General features: G+C 38.9%; 3 protein-coding genes across 3 annotated transcripts in view; 1 reads left to right on the top strand and 2 right to left on the bottom strand.

Annotated features, from left to right (window-relative positions):
- The window catches only part of LOC105805634, a 153,690-nt gene that overhangs the window by 82,127 nt on the left and 51,965 nt on the right, over nt 1–19,598 (bottom strand). The window lies entirely within an intron of this gene.
- LOC105805692 (histone H2B type 1) lies at nt 12,324–12,704 on the bottom strand. Its single transcript, XM_012638625.1, has one exon. The coding sequence runs from the start codon at nt 12,702–12,704 to the stop codon at nt 12,324–12,326; it is 381 nt and encodes a 126-aa protein (XP_012494079.1).
- Nucleotides 12,983–19,598, top strand: part of LOC105805678 (histone H2A type 1-C) — a 9,539-nt gene continuing 2,923 nt past the window's right edge. The window contains exon 1 of the mRNA XM_012638608.1: nt 12,983–13,541. Coding sequence (XP_012494062.1) covers nt 13,029–13,421 — 393 coding nt within the window. The 5' untranslated portion in view covers nt 12,983–13,028 and the 3' untranslated portion in view covers nt 13,422–13,541. The remainder of the gene's footprint in view (nt 13,542–19,598) is intronic.

Below are 19,598 nucleotides of genomic sequence, written 5' to 3'. Positions count from 1 at the left end.
ATTAATTTCTTTCTATTTTTAGTAGAGACGGGGTCTCGCTCTTGCTCAGGGTGGTTTCGAACTCCTGAGCTCAAACAATCCGCCTGCCTCGGCCTCCCAGAGAGCTAGGATTACAGGCGTGAGCCACCGTGCCTGGCCTGTGTATTCTCTTAAATACAGGTCACATTCATTGTGACCGAGTCAGTGTCCTGGAAGTTCCATTTGATCTAAGTCTTGAAGGGTAGGAATTTGTCAGGTGAGAAAAAGAATTAGGGCTTTCATAAAGGAGACATAGCAACAAAGGCCAGGTGGTAAGGATTGTCCAAGATGGGAAAATCTGTTTGTTGGTGAGCCCTGGGGAGCTGCCTGTAAGGAATACAGAAGGTCCCTACATGACAATAGGTTGAAGAGTTCATGTTTCTTATTCCCACATGGGACAATTGTAACAGTTTCCAGAAACTTCCCTTCTCATCAGCTCATCCCTCTGAGCTGCTGGCAGAGTAAGTCACCCCCATGTCCCTCACCTCCACCTTCCTTTCAAATAAGTGAAGCCAAATGAAATATACCTAGTGGAAAAGCACCCAAATAAACATTTAGTCTGTTTCTTGGAGTGTTACAAAATACATCTTCCTCCTCATCTTGGCAAGTTAATAAAGACAAAACTTAATGCTCTCCATGTGTCCAAATCCAATGCAGGGAAATGAAGGAAGGGTTTGCTTAATAGATGTGGTGAGCTGAGAGCTTTACAATAAGGGGTTAATAAATGAAATAAGCAGTACGCCAGGGGCTGGCTAAATTACAGCTACATAGTTGAAGTGTTGCTAGACTGACTAGACTGAAAGAATAATAGTCTTTTGTCTAATGACTGCCATCTGCTTCTGTAACCCTGCTTGCAGCTTGCTTTGAGGATTGTAATCTGCCTTCGGGTGCCAGAGATCTGTGAGGGCAACTATGTCCTGTGACCTTGTATCTCACAACCCAGACTCCACTCCCCGCTTTTGTTCCCTGAACACCTGCCCTATGTCACGTAGCCTCCCTCAAAAATAGTATAAAACCCTCGTAGAAACTTGAGATGGGGCCATCCTCTCGTACTGCTTTTATGCAGGCGGAGGTGGTTGCTGGCCAGCTAATAAAGACTCTCAATTTGGCTTCATTGAATTCTCCTGTGGTCTGTTCGCGCCCTCCACACTACAACAATAGGGAATCCCCTTTAATATCTGTGGGATGACACATTAGTCTGACCAGGACATACAGGTTTCTGTGACAAGTGTTCACACATTCAGCTAATCTGAGGGCTTATAATTTTGATTCAAGCTTTACACAGCTAACACCCAGACATCACTGCACTTTATAAAGACAGAGACTTTTGCTATATCTTTTGCATGTACTTGAAAAACAGTAATCAAAGTCACTTTTAGGTAGGTTTTAAAAAAGATCTCCCTGGAAACAAAGCCTGGTGGTAGTAGGGGTGGGAATGGGGGAAGCAGTCCTCTCTGTTTAGTTGATGAGGGGCATGATGTCTCCTTTGATCATCTCTGCTGACTCAAGGTGTGATGTTCCAAAGGTATATGTAATAGACTCATGGTTGGTTCAAATGTAGTAGTCTTGACAATTTCAAGTGTCACATGTTCTCTTAAACACTGTTGAAAAGGCACCAAATTTAAGGACTGTGCTGGTGGGAACCACAGCTCTCCCTCCATGTGATCATGCTCACTTTACTCCTAACCTCACAAACTCACACCCCTAATGAGGGCATTGACAATGGTACTAGAGAAGGAGAAAAAGGTACTCAAAATAGTTCAAAGGTAGAACCAATGGGGCTTTGATTTCTCTTCTTTTCTTTACTACTGGTTCATCCCTGCAGGGATTCTTATGTACTTTCTTGAGTTAATATAGTAAACTGCTTAGAATAGTGCCTGGTACGTACAAAGGGCCAGCTACTATTGTTATATTAAGCATTTACATTAATGTTAATATGAATATTATCATGTCTACTATGTCTAATCTCCTTTTCCTATTTTCTCTTTCCCCTTTTCCTAGCACTTATCCCTTTCTCACAGTCTATATAATTATTTATAATAACTATTGTTTGCTGTCTGTTTTCCCCAGCTGAAATGTAAGCTCCATGAGGGTAGGGACTTTGTCCTTTTCCAAGGAGACAGGCACTGAAGATGGCTCCTGAGCAGCTGAAGGTATAAGAGCCAGATGATGGTCCTTCAGGGTGAGAGGGAAGAAACCCCTCCTTAGATCATCCCAAGACTCTGTCTACATTCTCTCTGTGCTAGATGTTGTAACTGGCCAATGAGAAGTTATTGTGAGACCTTTTAAAAGGTACAAAGGGTTAGAGGAAGAGGGAAAAGGAAAAGCATAAGAGGTGAAGTACAAAGAACTAGGCAAGATAACAGACAGAATTTGCAGCCAGAAAATTCATCCATGAAGACTTGTTTGTTTTTCGGCCTGGGCACACAGCCAGTTTGCATTCCCTGCTTGCTTGGTGGGTAAGTGGGGCAGTGACAATTCTGTCCCAAAGGTGGGCAGAAATAATGTGTGCTACTTCTAGGCCTGACTTATGAGAATCTCTTTCATAAGTTTCATAAATTTTTCTTTCTACCTCAGTCTGTGGTTCCGATGCTGAGGCTCCAGCAGAGATCTTTGAGACCCCAGGATGCTGAAGGTACAAGATGGAAGGAGACCTTGTCCCTGAAAGACCATGGAAGTGAGCGTTATACAATATAATGGAGTAATAAACTGTTATTGTGTTTAGACCTAAGTTTTAGGGTCTGTTTAATACAACAGCAAGTGTTACTTATTTTGTGTTTTGTTTTGTTTAAGAGATGGGGTCTTGCCGTGTTGTGCAGGCCGGACTCAAACTCCTGGGCTCGAGGGATCTTCCTGTTTCCGCCTCCCTGATAGCTGGGACTACAGGCACTTGCCACCTGCCCTGCTTACTTACCTTGTTTTGATTTGAGCTTTATCTATTGAAACAGACTCAACATGGCCATCCATAATAGCACAGATCCCCACCAGCCTATCTTGCCCAGGCCTTAATCCCAGATCTAGTCTTCTATTCGATGTTTAACGTACATTATCCCCTAGCAAACCTCAACACTTCAGAACTTTTGATACACTAGCTGGTTCCCTTGAGACCCTCAGCTATTGGAGTCTCACGCTCAGCATTTCATTCATTGGATAATCAGTGCAATTCCCCCACCCTTACATAGTCCTCATCTCCCTAATCCTGCTCTGTTTTTTTGTTTTTCTCCATGACACTCACCTTGTAATAGACCAAACATTTTGCTTATTTATTGTTTTTCTGTCTTACTCTACTAGAGTCCTAGCTCTCCGAGGGCAAAGACTTTGTGATGTTTTTCACTGACATATGCAAATGTAGAACAGTGCTTGACACATAGCATGCATGCAAAAAATTTATAGAATGAGTTGATAAATTCAATCATTTTTGTGTACCAGTGATGTGGTGGTACACCAAAAATGCGGCTCAGTGATAGCCCCTAGGGATATTGTGGTGACCAAATCAGAGCTCAGAACCTCTTGAGGGTGACAACTAGACAAGTAATGACAATTGAGGGAAGATTGTGCAATGGTTACACAGAGCAGTTGGGAGGAGGTGGTCAGAGATACCACCCAGGGAAGGCAATGCCCAAGCTAATGGCTGCAAAATGAGTAGGAATTTGCCAGATGGGAAAGAGAAAAAATATACATATATCAAAAAAGGAGTTCCAGCACATGTGAAGAGCAGGAAACCAGGAAAAGTTGGGTGTGCATATATGTGGCTTCTGTAAACAGCATGGCAGAGAGAGGAGCACAATGGGCAGGGGAAAAGCCTGTCAAGCCATGTTTGTGTTTGGAGTATCCTAAAGGCAAGATTAAGCTCTTTCAGGACCATTCCAGACCACCCATGACCCTCCCGCTCAAATGTAAGCAGGATGGAGGCCCTATTGCCCCTTCTCCTCATTTCCAGCTGATTAAAATTCCCAATCCACTCAGCCGTATTTATATCTAGAATTGACTGGGTCAAGTTCAATCTCTGATTCTTAGAGCCTAGAACCCTGAGCATTCTACCCTCCAAGCTCTTACTCTGCTGCCTGCTGGGCATCTTTGAGCCACCCTTGAGGCTAGCAGGTTTTCTACCATTCAAGATAGCAGAACCTTTGAATTAATGTAGTCATATTTGGAAGAAGACATATAAAAAAAATAAAAATGAAAAAAAAAAACAGAACCTGTATTGTCTCTGCAGAACTCTTAAATACACAATTTTATTTTTTAATTTTTAGAAATATATTTCAGTGCATTAAAGCCCAAATGTATGGGTGTTTTAAAATCTAGTACTCAAGGTCCATCACTCCAATTGTTTAAGTAAAGCCCAACAATAAAAGGGGCACATTACAATTTTCAGTATTTTTATGTTTTATCCTGTAGCTGAGTTTGGGCCAATAATAGAGAAAAATGTGAGAAGAAAATTAAGAACAAAAAATAAAGGAAGGGAGAAAGGGAGGAGAGGAGGGAGAAAAGAAAAGTGAGGACTAGGAAAGGTGATCGTGCCTGTAATCCTAGCACTTTGGGAGACTGAGGTTGGAGGACTGATTGAGGTCAGAAGTTTGAGACCAGCATGAGCAACATAGTGAGATCTCATCTCCACAAAAAAAAAAAAATAAAAAATAAAAAAATTCTTTCCAAGTCAGGTAAGTGACATTAAAAAAATTCAAATTAAAAAATTATTCAAAAGGTGAGAAAAGTTTATTCTTATTGTTCTTGAATCCAATTCTTTTACTGTTGGGAGTACTTGATGTGGTCAGAGGACAGGTCTAGGGTTGTAACTGATGAGGACAAGATTTTACTCCAGGGTTGCCTCCTGTAGATATGTCTGTCTCCTCATAGAATGAGATGAGCACCATCATTTTTGTTCCTTTATCCCTTCTGAGCCAGTAACAAGGAGATCTAATACCAAGGCATGGACAACCATAGCGAGATGCAGCCTTATCTATTAATTATTCTACAGACTGCTCATTGGATAATAATATTACATGAGTCTTTAAATGAGCCAACCAAAGTCCCATTACTATTATTATTATTATTTTATTCTTCTCAGAACTGAGGTCAGGGGGTAGAAAGAAACTAGCTCATTCTCCAGATTTATTACCTTTTCTCTAGTTTATAATGAACCCATAGTACTTGAGAATATGTCAAGCTGATTTTCAGAGCCCAAAGAATTCAGTAAGATCCTAGAATATCTCCTACGAAAGGTCACAGGCAGCTGTATACTCTGTCCAATTTAATTTTATTCTTAGTCATCCAGGATTGCACAGGGTGAAAATTTGGAAAAGCTGACTAATTTTTAATATCTTTTAATTTAGGACAACTGGGACTGTCTGGCAAAGTGCTAATTATGTACACCCTTTTGTTCCCTCAACCTGTTGGACCAAGGTAAACACAATACAATCAGCTGGAATTTTTATATCAATTTGTGAAATTCCTATCATTTACGAAAGGCCAACTCCTACCAAGGTCTTTAGTCATAAATTGCTTCAAGTTCTTTTAGGAGTGTAGGATGGTTATAAATAAAATTTGTCAAACAGGAGCAAACAGTGCTTTATAAGCATTAAAGATCTTTATTCCTGGCACAATTCTTGAATATAGGTGTTATTACCACCATCCGCATGGTACAGAAGAGGATATTGAGGCACAGAGAGATTAAATGACTCACCTCAAAGTCTCACAGCTAATAAGTGGTGATCTGGGAGTCAAACTTGAAGATTCTGTGTTCAGAGACTTTACTTTTTTCATCATGGAGCAATGCTGTGCAGCCATGTTACTGGCATGATATCATTTCTGGCATAAGTATTTTATATTTGCTACTTTTATTCTCATCTCATCTTTATGTTTAGGTAATTATTACTAAAAGCTCAGGATATTTGAGTTGGTTAAACAGTAACACATTTAGTTAATTATTAGCACATTGTTTACTTGTACACAAAGTATATCAAGCAATCAATTGATTTGATACAACAAAATTTAAAAAAAGAATAACTTGTATAATAGAAACAGTGAGAAAACCCCGTAGACTCTCTAGAAATAGGATATTTTGTTTGCCCATATACTCTAAAGGCATATTCCTAAGGACATAAATAATGATTTTCAGTAGAAAAGAGTTTGGTATCGATAGTCTGCCCTTGAATAAATGAAGACAATTTTTAAAAGAAAACAATTAATGATTCTCTAGAAACTCTTAAGATTGGTTGTGCAGCATTGTGACAGGCTGTCTCTGTAATATTTTCCACTAACACTCGAACATTTCTTAGGAGGGCTATGATAGAAATTTCTGGCACCAGAATTTCTCAACTCCCCCATTTTGGGCACAAAAAGGAGTGAGCTGAACCATGTGGGTTTTAGTCTTTGATTGACAATGGCTTTGTAACAACATGTAATCATCTGTATATTAGACAAAAAAGAAGGGCCAAAAAAAGTTAAATGAATGCAATCACAAATATTATAAGAATTATTTGAAATCCTTATTGTCTTTAAGAATTTAATTAGCTTATCTTAGGAGAATAGGTCTCAAAGGTCAGTTTGGTCAACTTCAGTTAAACAAGTTCAATTTTCCTAATTGATTATTTCAACTCTATTTCAGGCCACAGTCAGAAATAAATTATGTAACATACATTCTTGTTTAGGAATTTTTAGTCAGGGTATAAAGGTCCTTGTGAAAAACGTGTAAAAAGTTAGCATGCCAGACTCTTAAAGATTGAGACTCTGGGAAGACTAATAATGGAGAAAAGAATAAAACAGAATAGTACCACAGGAAAAAGAAGGAAGAGGTTGTTTGGTCTAGAACTCATTTTGATCTATAGTCTCTCAGGAGGAAATTTCCTACTTCCAGAATTCTGAAGGTCTCTTAATGAGTCTCAGAATTTTGTTTCCAGTGGAAGTGTGTATCCAAGTAGGATTCTAATTGTGTTTACACTGAGAAGCACATATCCATCTGTTCTGAAGTGTAAAAGCAATATTTGTTGTTTAAAGTACTGAAAATGGCACTTTCCAGTGTTGTTATAAAGTTGACATCTGTTAGAGTGTCTTTGAATATAGTCTTTAGCTGTATAGTACGTATATATGCTTTTTAGAAATGTAGCTTGCATTTTTTGGATATATGACAGTATGGCTAAGGTGAAACATGTCAAAAGAGGTGAAAAACCAAGTCTCATGGGTCTTTTAGTGAAATTTCAAATGGTGAGAATTTATAGGTATCTTTGGGTATAGACCATTATACCATTATCATTATTACTAGGGTTAGGAGTAAAATTTTGGCACAGTAAATTTAAACTCTTTGGCAAATTTTACTTTAAATTGTCTGGCGCAATCTTCTCAGTAGTTAGGAAATGATGTGGACTGATGTGATCTGTCTAGTAAGTATACTTTTATATATATATTAAAGTATGTTACCTATGATCTCATTTTTTTTATCATTTAAAAGTACTGAAGGCATTCTTAGCTGGAAAAAACAAAATTCATATCTCAAACTCCCAAACTGCTGGGATTATAGGTGTGAGCTATTGCACCCAGCCTGCTAATATTGTGGTTCTTGAGGTATGGCATTGAAGTACTGCCCTGTCTTTATAGTTTTTCAATTTATAATAATTATAGATAAGGGAAGATTCAGTTACTTATCAAGTCTTTGGGCTAATCAACATTTTTATAAAATTTGAACTAGTTTTTCTTTGCTTTTGGAGTTATTTGTTGTTACATGATTATGAAGTCTGGAGACGGTTGGATGACACCAAGCAGTATGAGATTTGAGATAGTTCAATTTTGTTAAGGGGGCTGGTCGTATTGGATTTTATTTTTTTCTAATTTGGAAATCAGACTAGACAATTGTCATTATACTACTAATGGTGATAAAAGCATTAGGGCTATTTTTTGCATAGAATTCAGGACATTTTCTTTTGCATTGCCTTTAATTTTAACTACTAAGATTTCCTTTAGTTGTCCCTTTGTTTTCCATGAATCATTATCCACCTTCCTCCCATATTTATTGAGCTGTTGGAATAAGTTAGAAAATCCCTTTGTTCTCATGCAAGTTAAAGTAACGAACAACCCCCAGACATATCTACTGTTAGTGTATCTGTCATTAAGCCTTGAGCAAAGTGACATTCTCATATCTGAGCTGTTAAGTGGACTGAGTTATTGTTTACGGAATATTTAAGTTAGCACATAACAGTAAAATGTATATTTTGATTATTCTTCAGATTGTAATTAGGGTTGAACATTAGACAAACCAGAATGAAACAGATTTAGTGGGATAACGGCTGTTAGAAAGTCATGAGATTCACCTTTATCAGAAGGAGGTCTGGAAGCTGGATTTAGATTGGAACAACATTTAAGAGTTACGTAAAAAAAAGACTGAATAATAATTTTGCAAGTGAAATGTGAAAAATACAAATATGTCAAATTACTTTGCATCCTTCTTTCATTAAGGTATGGGAATAAATCATTGACTACCCAGTGGCTATCAAGGAAAACCCAGAGTTAACTTTAATGTAAAATGCATCTTAAAAGTTTTATTACTTTGAATTTTGAGCTTGAATTTAGTATAGGTAAAAAATAAAGTTGTAAGAAAATTGGTTATTACATTAAGACATGAACATCAATCATGGTATATAAAAACAAGAAAAAGATTGCAGTCTTAATTTAGAATGACAATATATTAATTTCAATTTACTACATTAACAAACAATAAAAATTTTCTTAAGAAATAAAGACTAAACATAGCCATTATGTTGTAGGCTCATGTGTGTTTCTCTGTAGCTAGAATAGTACCTGGTAGAGTCAGAGCTTCTTCAATTAACAGCTCTTAAATTACACAAGGGAGGTGACTGTATTCCCTTAGGCACAAGGAAAAAGGAAGACGGTCACCCAAGACCTGCTGGTCCTCTGGGGCCACACATATACATTACATATCCCTTTTACAAATCCAAAGTGGCAAAAGCTAGAGTATCTATTGTCATTTTTCTAAGGCAACCATATGTTCTATAACCTGTTAATTGACGGTTCTAAACTGTGTAAAATGGTACTGGCAAAGAGTAAACTTTTTAGTGATTTATATTTTGTTCCTCCAATTTAGAAATTATCCAGGTGTCCAAGATTAAACATTAATTTACTCAATTTAATATTCATCTAAATTCTTAAAGTTATCATAGATTGTGAATTCAGTATGTAAGCTGACAGACATATTGAGTCCTTATAATTTGTGACATGATAAAAATTAATTCCATTAGTTTAATTCATAATTTACAATTTTAAAATTATAAATAAAGTGATGTTAATTCATCTAACCAGTAAACCTAGTGGAAGAAATTTAGCAAATTAAAATTAATTCATTTTTTTTGTTTTTTGTTTCTTCTTCTTTTTTTACAAAATGAACCCTAGACTTGTGTAAACTAGAATATTATGGTAACATTATTTTTACATTATGATAATAATAAAAAAACTATTTTGAAAATTAAGCTAGAGAATTTGTCCAAACAGTAATCTTGATTAGAAATATTATGTGTTTTTCCCTATAAAATTATATACCAAGTATTAAAATGTTTAAGTTGTTTAAAAATAGTGTAGTATTTCTGTTTTTTTTCCTTATACTTTATCCTGTTAACTAAGACCACTAATTAAACTCTCAGTTAAACTTTCCTTTAAAAGAGTTAATAAACAGCTGAGAATATAATTAAGTCTCTGATTCCTTTCTAACAGTGGTAGAAAATTCTAGTTTCCAGTGTCATATGCCTTACAATAAACTCTAATTAAGGTTTAGAAAATATTATGTCTTTGTTTTATATGGGTATTGGAAGTACTTTTTTTTCTGATTCAATTGCCCAATTTATAATAACATCATATTTCTTCTCTCATTTCTAACCTTACTTAAAGAGCCTGAAGGGACAATAATTTGGAATTACTGAATTGTAACCTTTAGAGGCTTTGGCATAGTAATTAAAGAGACAAGACATTCAGTTTCCTTGGTTTCTGTCTAGTCCTAAGTCTATTGTTAGTCCTAACATTTTTTAAAGTCAAAAGTTAGCATAGGCAGCCATTTTATATTATCTTTGACACAGAAATGCAATTTTTGCAGATATTGACAATTATTTGGACTCAGAATGAGTAAACACGAAAAAAGTTTTGGAAGGAGGAAAAAGGCATACAAACACAAAACACCAAACATAGTGGATTTCATTAAAGGCCAGAAAGCAAAACAAATCTCTGACCCTGTGTTCTCAAATACAGAGAATATCAACATCTTTAAACACAAACAACCCAAAAAAGATTAATAAATGAACCAGATTTTCTGTCTTTGACAATGACTAATCACTTAATGATGTGGCCATAAAACCGTAACTAAACTGCCACTACTGCTACCAATATGTACCCAACCTGCCAAGTGTAATCAGAATAACCAAGACAAGAAGCAAATCTGGGCAATAAAATTTTAGCATGCAAAAGCCAGGGTAAGGTGGACAGAAAACTCAATGGGCCCAGGGCTGAACAAGGTGTATTTTCAGGCCACACATTTCTGTTGGCTCCTATTGCAGGAGTCAGGTAAACAATGTCTTGGTGGAACCTCCAGAAATAAATGATCAAGGAGTTAATGATCAGCCTACCGTTTACTTGTATCGAAGAGAGAACAAGCAATTTCATCCAACACAGGCAAAAGCAGAATTTATATAAGAGAAAGGGGAAGGTAGGGGGCAAAAAACACTGAAATTGGTCTGGGAAACAGTGAATCTTGTTTGCAGTTTTTGGTTAAACTGATTAGTTGGCAGTTAGGAGAGGGGTCATTCAGGATTGGACACAAGTCCTTGAGTAGAGGCATAGAAAAAATAATTCAGCTGTGAGACTCCGGAAATCTTGAGTTTGGCCGTGGAACACGTGCGACAAGCATCTGTCAGTGTCCAGCATCTGGGCTACCACCTTAATTAGTTCAGTGCTGCATCAATTCTTATCAGAACTCAAATAAATCATTCAGGTAAGGTAGCTAGTGATTGCAGAGCAGAGCAGAGCAGTGTTCAATTGGAGGCTTGTCTGGCACCAAAGACTGGCCTTAGTTTATTATACTTTCCAGGTGTCAAAGAAAACTGCAGATTTAAGATCACAGAGTTCTTAACGTTAAGCAATTTTGCAACCTAAATCACATAGTATTTATCTAAAATTACTTTAAAAAATCTTTTTAAATAAATTATTTTCCATTTTTAATGGAGAAAGCAAACCAGTTTTAACTGCCGAAAATGTGTTCTAGGCTTGAATAAAATAGGTAAAGTGCTTCTACTCTTTCATCTTAAAATCTTCGTCGGAAACAAAGATCATGAGTAAAGTGCTTCAAGGAAGATGGCATTTGCCAGCCTATAAAACGGACTGCAGTTTTCCGGGAGGGGAAGGTTCTCTAAGGAAACATACAGTGTATGCCAAGTTTAAAGCTACTCCCTCCTTTTCCCCCACCTCCAGTCCAGCTTAATTGCCTTCAGTTAGTCTCCAGTGGAGGCTTGTCAATTCATCCAGCACTTTGAGCTGGCCTCTCCTAAATGAGAGCTTTTCAACAATTTCTGCATTTTACCAGCCACCTACGAAGCTTAAATTTAAGACACAACGTTCAGACAACACCAGACCAATTTTGGCAGAGACTGAGCACTGGGGTTCAAAAAACAAGCGTTGGTTTGAATCTTAAGTAGATAAGCCAATTGAATAGAGGACGACGATAGATAAAGCAGAATTTGCCAACTGTTTACATCAAAATTAGTTCTGTACTACTTTAGTCCCGCTAACAAAACTATTGAGAAAGAAAAATTAGGTTAGAAGACTTTATTACCGCAACAGTTTGCAAATCTGGAAGAACGAACGTGTGCTCGAAAAGAGCACAGCAGAGTTAAGCTTATCGGTAAAAAAGTTCCTGCCCAGGTTCTCACTCCGGTCCGCTATGTAAACGAGTGAGACAAACAGCTTTCCCAGCAGCCCTCGCTTTAAGGAGGGGTAAACAGTAACGGCTACGACTGTACTCAAGTCACACCAATGTGTCGTTTCTTGTGGGAACGTAGAGTACGTGTGTGGTGTCTAGTCTGTAAATGGCCGCTTGGCTCCATTTTGAATTTAGGCTGTTAGTCGGTTAGGATTCATTTTGAATACTCCCTTTCAGGGCTCACGATTCATTTAAAGTTACAAAAATAATGCTCACTGCCGACCCCTCTCAACATACCCCGAAACTAAATCTACTGGTCACAGCTCTCTTTGTGGATATGGGGGTGGCTCTTAAAAGAGCCTTTGGAATTAAGGGGGCAGACGCTTACTTGAAAAATTTATTTGGAGCTGGTGTACTTGGTGACAGCTTTGGTGCCCTCGGACACGGCATGTTTGGCCAGCTCTCCCGGCAGCAGCAGGCGCACTGCCGTCTGAATCTCCCTAGAAGTGATGGTCGAGCGCTTGTTGTAATGCGCTAGGCGAGAAGCCTCGCCCGCGATGCGCTCGAAAATATCGTTGACAAATGAATTCATGATGCCCATGGCCTTGGATGAGATGCCGGTGTCGGGGTGGACCTGCTTCAGCACCTTGTAGACATACACGGAGTAGCTCTCTTTGCGGCTGCGCTTGCGTTTCTTGCCGTCTTTCTTCTGGGCCTTGGTCACAGCCTTCTTAGAGCCTTTCTTCGGAGCAGGAGCAGACTTAGCTGGCTCAGGCATTTTAAACTCTTACAACACCAGAAGTGTGGGCCAAATGACCAGATTTCTGCTACTTATAGGGCTTTTATGCTAATGAGGGATTCTGAGGTCAGCTTAGTTAATTGGAAGACAAGCAGCGGAGTTGTCATCCAGGGGCTGAACTATGCAAATGAAGTATGGAAATACAGCTTTTCTATTGGCTACTTGTCTGACACTCTCTCCTAGCCAATCAGACAATCGGAGTTACTCCCCAGGAAATACCTATAAAAGCAGCCATGTTTCACACACTTCCAGATCTCGCTTATTTTCAGGAGCTTAGGTGTCTAGTATTTTTGTTTGTTTACGATGTCTGGCCGAGGCAAGCAAGGAGGCAAAGCTCGTGCTAAAGCGAAGTCTCGTTCTTCTCGTGCAGGTCTACAGTTTCCCGTGGGCCGTGTCCACCGCCTCCTCCGCAAGGGCAATTACGCAGAGCGTGTGGGGGCCGGCGCGCCAGTGTACCTGGCAGCGGTACTGGAGTATCTGACCGCCGAGATCCTGGAGCTGGCTGGCAACGCGGCTCGTGACAACAAGAAAACACGCATCATCCCGCGCCACCTGCAGTTGGCCATCCGTAACGACGAGGAGCTCAACAAGCTTCTTGGCCGAGTGACTATTGCACAGGGCGGTGTCCTTCCCAACATCCAGGCCGTGCTGCTGCCCAAGAAGACCGAGAGCCATCATAAGGCCAAGGGCAAGTGATTTGACAGGCATCTGAATTTCCGGAAAGGCTATCAAACCCAAAGGCTCTTTTCAGAGCCCCCCCACCCTTTCAAAGGAAGAGCTAAACTCACTGTTTAGATAAAAAGGAAAAATATTAAGGTAAGTTAGCTATAATAAAGCTAGGATAACTAGTTATATTCTCGCTTTGAGATTTTTGGAATAAGGCTGAGTGTATAGAAATGGAAAAATATTTTACCTGTGGGAAATAGTTCTTCACGAAGTAAGTGCTCTTCTGGACGCATTTTCCAAGGTTGAGTGGTTGACTATGGTCAGTAATTCCTAACTACAGCTTAAATGCGGAGATGCCCTGTGGTCTGAAACTTTCGTTCTTACTCCTTTAAATAAGTGTTCAGAAGTTCTTCAAGGTAACCTAACCGTTAACCTTTCCTGTTCTCTGGCTAGACCCTCTTGGATTTGTTCTCGTTTTAGGCTGCACGGCAGCCCGCCTTTTCTAGTTCTGTTACGTTCCAGGGTCTACTTGTGTTAATGTTCAAAGTGCAGTCTAAAATTTAAACAGGACCCTGAAAGGGGTCTCTAAAATTGATAACTCGGATTTGGTATGTGGTATTTTACAACAGACTGAACATAGATTGGAATAGGAGCTCTTCCATTTACCAGTTGTAAGATTCAGCCGATTTCTAATCTCTGAAACCGAAATTTTATCCGTAAATCGGGTGTAGATTGTGCCAGTTAAACAACCTAATACCGTTAACTTGGAAGAGTTTGACATTCACACGAACTGGAGTTAATACTATTGTTGTCTTGAGACTTGTGCTTAGGTTCCTGACGCAGCCAGAAAAGCACAGTGGAGCCAGAGGCCTCCCCCAAACCTTTGCTGCTAGGGATCTGGAAATAGCTGCTCCAACCAGAAGAAGAGAGATCTGGAACCGTGAAAGAACTGCTAGGGTCCTATTTTCCCGCATTTTTTGAGTCTCAGCAAGTTTTTCTTCTGGATGACTCGGTTTGTGCATTGGCAGGGAAAGAGTGGGCAGAGAAGAGTGGGCAAGCCTTAACCGACTCAACTTGGGGGTTAAGTCTTGCCCACGCTTCATCGCTCGGCTGCTCAGAGTAGCCAAGCAGATGCAGCCACTTAGTCAGTACTCCTGGAGCTTCACTGAAGCGGTTTGCCTGGAATTCCGAGTGCCTACCGGGAGAAATTTTTTTTTTTTTTTTAATTCAAGGATATGCTTCCTGTGGACTGGCCTCCTACTTTCCCGATACTGATACCGGTTTGGGGCGGGTCCAGCCTCTTCCCTTCCTCCCTCTCTTCACCTCCTTCACTGCAACCACCCTCAAAGGAAAAGGATTGGGTGTCCAGGACTTAGGGTGAAGGCAAAGTGGCAGAAAAACAAGTGATCACCTTGATGGCCACACGTTAGAATTTCTCGAGGAGTTTTTAAAGTTGCAATGATTCTAATGAACAGCTAGGCTGAGTCATCAGACTTGGGAGGGCTGGCCTCACCAGGCTCCTGGGCCCGATGGGCTTGTGAGAACCAGTCTTTCCTCCTAGTATTTCCTTCATGTTGGAGATCGTAGATCCTTAGGTCAAGAATTGCTTCATATCAGCCTTGGGGTCATTTTCATTTACGTGTCAAATTGCCTTTCAACACAACTTCCAACAGGTGCATGACCTTGGCAGAGTTGCTCAACCTTTTCCTGTTTCCATCTCTTCAGGCATGCCTTTGCTCCCCTTGCCGTGAAAAGAACCTAGCTTGGCAGTGTGGATTTTGAAATTAGAACACAGGCTGATCAAGAAAGATTATGTATTTAGACAGTTACTGTGTGCTAGGCACATTTCTGTGTACTTCCAACATATTAATTTGTTTAATCCAACAATCCTAGAGGTAGGTTCTAGCTCTATTCTGAATTTAAAGATGAGGAAACTAAGGAACAGAACTTAAACAAGTTCTAAATTTGTTGTCTAAGTTGTCTAAATTCCAAGGCCAGGAAGCCAGTACTTCTAACTGCTGGCTGTTCTATAATCACCTCTCTCTTAAGAGATTATTGTTGGAAAGATGGAAACAGTAACAACAACAACAACAAAAAAACCATAATGGGTGAACTTTGTCCACATAGCAGAATGTTACTAATGGCATTCTAAACTCTGAGGAACTTAAGGGAAGCACCAGAGGTAATTTTCCCCGGAATCTACTTTAACAGAAGAGGGGTGAATCTTGACAATATGTTTATACTGTAAGCCCAGATAAAAAGCTGGTACACTTTTGATTTAAGGTCTGACAAGTGAAACAAAGGAACAGGTAGGAAGATGATTTGGTAAAGAGCTACAGGAGTTGATAAACTGATTGTGAGGAAAGTAGATAAAGACTTGTTTAAATTTTTCTTCTCTGAGATCCAGTAACAAAACTTTGTATTTCATCTATTTAGTAGGTCAAATAAATACAAGTTACTTAACTTTAATTCCCCCTAAAGGTCCTATTTCCAAATAGAGTCACATTGGGGTTTAGGGCTACAATATATGAATTTTGGGGGACACAGTTCAGTCCATAACATTCCACCCTTGGCCCACCAAAACTTAAGTCCGTCTTCCATGCAAGATCCATTCATTCCATCCGAATAGCCCCCAAAGTTTTAACTCATTCTAGCATCAATTCTAAAGTCCAAAGTGTCATCTAAATATCTAAATCAGATATGGTGAGACTCAAGGCACAATTCATCCTGAGGTAAAATTCCTCTGAACCTGTAAAACCAGACAAGTTACATTCTTCTAAAATACAATGGTAGGACAGGTGTAGAATAGAAATTCCCCATTCCAAAAGGGAGAAATAGAAAAGAAGGAAGGGGTGATGAGCCCTAATCAAGACTAAAACCTGGCAAGACAAAGTCCATTAGATCTTAAGGCTTGACAATAATCTTTGACTTAATGCTCTGACTTCCAGGCCCACTGGTGTTGCAGAGTCACCTCCACAACTCTGGCGGTGGCCTACTCCTTTTGCTTTGCCTGAAGCCCCACCCTTCAGTTTGGTGGGGTCCCATAGGGGGAAGCTCTCTGTGAGTAAGTCTCCCACACAGCTTTGTCGGCATCCTTCATCCTTGAAACTAAGGTGGAGTCTGCCTTTCCTACCCACTCTTACTCCTACCCTGTCTCTGCCTGGGCACTCTGAGTCTGAGGTAGGAGTGGCAACCCTAATGATCTCTTAATTGCCTTTGGGGTCCTTCTTCCCCTTTCTTGAAGGATAGTACATATTAACTATCTGGCAGTGTCCTGTAGAATCCAAAAAGTCTGACAAACTTCTTCATTCCTTTGCATTTTCTCTAATTTAGTCCAAACTGGCAATGTCTCTGCTGTTATAATCCCATATCCCTTCCTGACTTCTGTTGAGATGGCTGATTATGTTCATGAGTTGGACCCATTATCTCTTTATCAAATGGTTGTTCAACCATACCTCTTCAAGAAAAGCTTTCTCAATTTTTTTATAGTACGGATAGGGTGAGACTTCTCAAAATCTCCAAATTCTGATTCCTTTTTGCTTAAAAATTCCTTTTTCAATTCATCTCTTTTCTCCTACATTTTACTATAAGCAGTAAGGCGGACCTACACCATACCTTCAATACTTTGCTTAGAAATCTCTTCTGCTAAATATGTACTAGAACATAGTTCAGCCAAGTTCTTTACCATTTTATAACAAGGATTACTTTTCTTCCAGTTTCCAATAATCTGTCCCTCATTTCCATCTGAGACTTCACCAGAATGGCCTTTAATGTTCATATTTTAACCAACATTCATTCATGATTATTTATGTATTCTCTAAGAAAACGGAAACTTTCTCTCTAGTTCTCCTCTTTTCTTTCTGAGCCCTTACAAGAATTGCCTTTAACATCCATATTTCTACCAATAGTCCCTTTGGCTTTTTCTAGCATGGACCTCAAAACTCATCTAGCTTCTACCCATCACTCAGTTCCAAAGCCACTTTCACATATTTAGGTATCTGTTGTAGCAGCACTCCACTTCTTGACACCAAATCTACCTTAGTCTCCTTGGGCTGCCATAACAACATATCACATACCAGTGGCTTAAACCAGAGAAATTTATTTTCTCACAATTCTGGAGGCTCGAAGTCTGAGATCAAGGTGTCAGCAGGGTCAGTTTTTGGTGAGACTCTCTTCCTGGCATATAGGTAATCCCACGGATACCAGGCAGATGACCATGTCCATTCTTTCCTGTATTTGTTAATAGCCATAGCTGAAAGGCCTTTATTCTACAACAAATTGTCCTTGCATTAAATATTCATGTCACAATGACTGGATTGTAATATGGTTTAAATTTTAGAAACTTGGAGCTTATTTCTGGTTCCTGTTCTTTGCTTTGTCACCTTGATGGGGTTCATCAATACTACACTTGGAAAGACCATCTATATGTAATAAACCTCCAATTTTACATCTCCAGCCCTGATCTCTTTCCTGAAATGCAAATGTATGTATTTAAATTTTTACTTGACATATTCATTTGGAACTCTAACAGGTCTCTCAACCTGAATACTACCAAGACACAAGATTTAACATTATGATCCCTAGGCCTGTTATACCTTCCAGTCCTCCTAACTCAGTAAATGACACTAACATAAATTCGTTTATTCAATCCAACATTCTAGGAGTGAGACTTGCTGCTTTTCCTTCATCTCCACAAACACAAACTGTGAGTCACATCACCTACACCACCAATACATGTCTTAATTCATTCTTCATACTCCTTACCAGGACCTGAGGGACCACACATGACCACCTCTGGCCACTGTCCACCTTTCTGACTTCATCTCCTTTGCTTGTTCTAGCCACGCAGCTCTCTCTTTCCACCAAACAGCTAAGTCTGCTGCCTCAAGATGTTCACATTGTGACATCACATTCACATCACATTGTGACTCATTATCTGAAATGCCTGTCCTTTGACTTTTCTTCTGGTGAGCTCATTTTCACCCTTCAAGTCTCAGCTGTTTCTCAGACAAGCCTATGTAAAATAGACCTGCCTAGGTGTATTAAAGATCTAAACATACGAAATACAAATATCAGAAGACATTTTAGAAGACACTTTGTATACCACGTGTGTGTGTGTGTGTGTGTGTGTATTTTGGGGAGGACACAAAAGCTGTATAGGAAAGGACACAGACCATATAGGCCAAAAAGAGGTTTAAGACACAGTATATGGAAATAAAGTAGTAAAAAATGAGCGATAAATTGGGATAAAGGATTTGCAAAACATATATAAGGTTAATGACCTCAATTTACAAAGAACTGCAAGCTGTTAGGAAAAAGGCAAACAACAAATAACATAAAATATGATTAAACAGGGTATTTTATGTCCTTTATTAAATTCAAATGGCCAATACATATGAAAAACAAAAAAAACCCCAAAACTGTTACTCTTCCTAATAGTTAAGTTATGCATATTAGTGCAACAAAAGGATACCATTTCTTACCTTAGACAACCACTAAAACCAGTAATATTCAGGACTGTTGAGGATGAAGAATTGCCAGTGTCAAATGGTCTTTGAAAATTTGTCCTGGCAATATCTATTAAACTTTTTTAATAGATACTTGGGAAGGGGGAATGTCTAGCATCTAGAAATAAAGACCCCTCTATGTAAGGTTATAGGCGTAAGGACTCTTTTTCAACACTGTAATGAGAAACAAAAGAAAAAAAATTCTGATTATACCTATAAACCATCTTAATAACCATAACTAAGAATACTGTTGACATAAGCAAACCATGGAACATCCATTTATACTGTGGAATAAGATGCAGCTACCAAAAACAATCATGCAATGAGACAGAATCACACACACAACTGATGAGAGTAAATGAATATAGAGAAAGGTGTAGAAGAAAACCCATCATGTTAATTATCTCAGGGAAGTGAAATTAGAATTGGATGAAGAGAGATTAACTTTTATAAACATCTGTGTGTGAAGTGTTAAGCATGTATTAGCTTATAACTTAAAGTATAAAAAGAGAAACCAAAAAGTTAGCTCCCTTTCTCCATTCCCCACCTCAAATTACATTCTATCAATCATACTGTTTATATTCTTTAAAATACAGTCTCAGATTTTATTAGAACCCATGTTGTTTCTCTGTCCCCATTACACTTTGCTCCGTGAAGTAGGGACCTGGCCTGTCTATTCATTGTTTTTTTTTTATTTGTT

This window comes from Propithecus coquereli, unplaced genomic scaffold (genome assembly GCF_000956105.1).
Source record: "Propithecus coquereli isolate 6110/MARCELLA unplaced genomic scaffold, Pcoq_1.0 Scaffold131, whole genome shotgun sequence".
NCBI lineage: Eukaryota > Metazoa > Chordata > Mammalia > Primates > Indriidae > Propithecus > Propithecus coquereli.
Note: the sequence above shows the minus strand (reverse complement) of the source record. Positions and strands in the feature narration are given on the sequence as shown.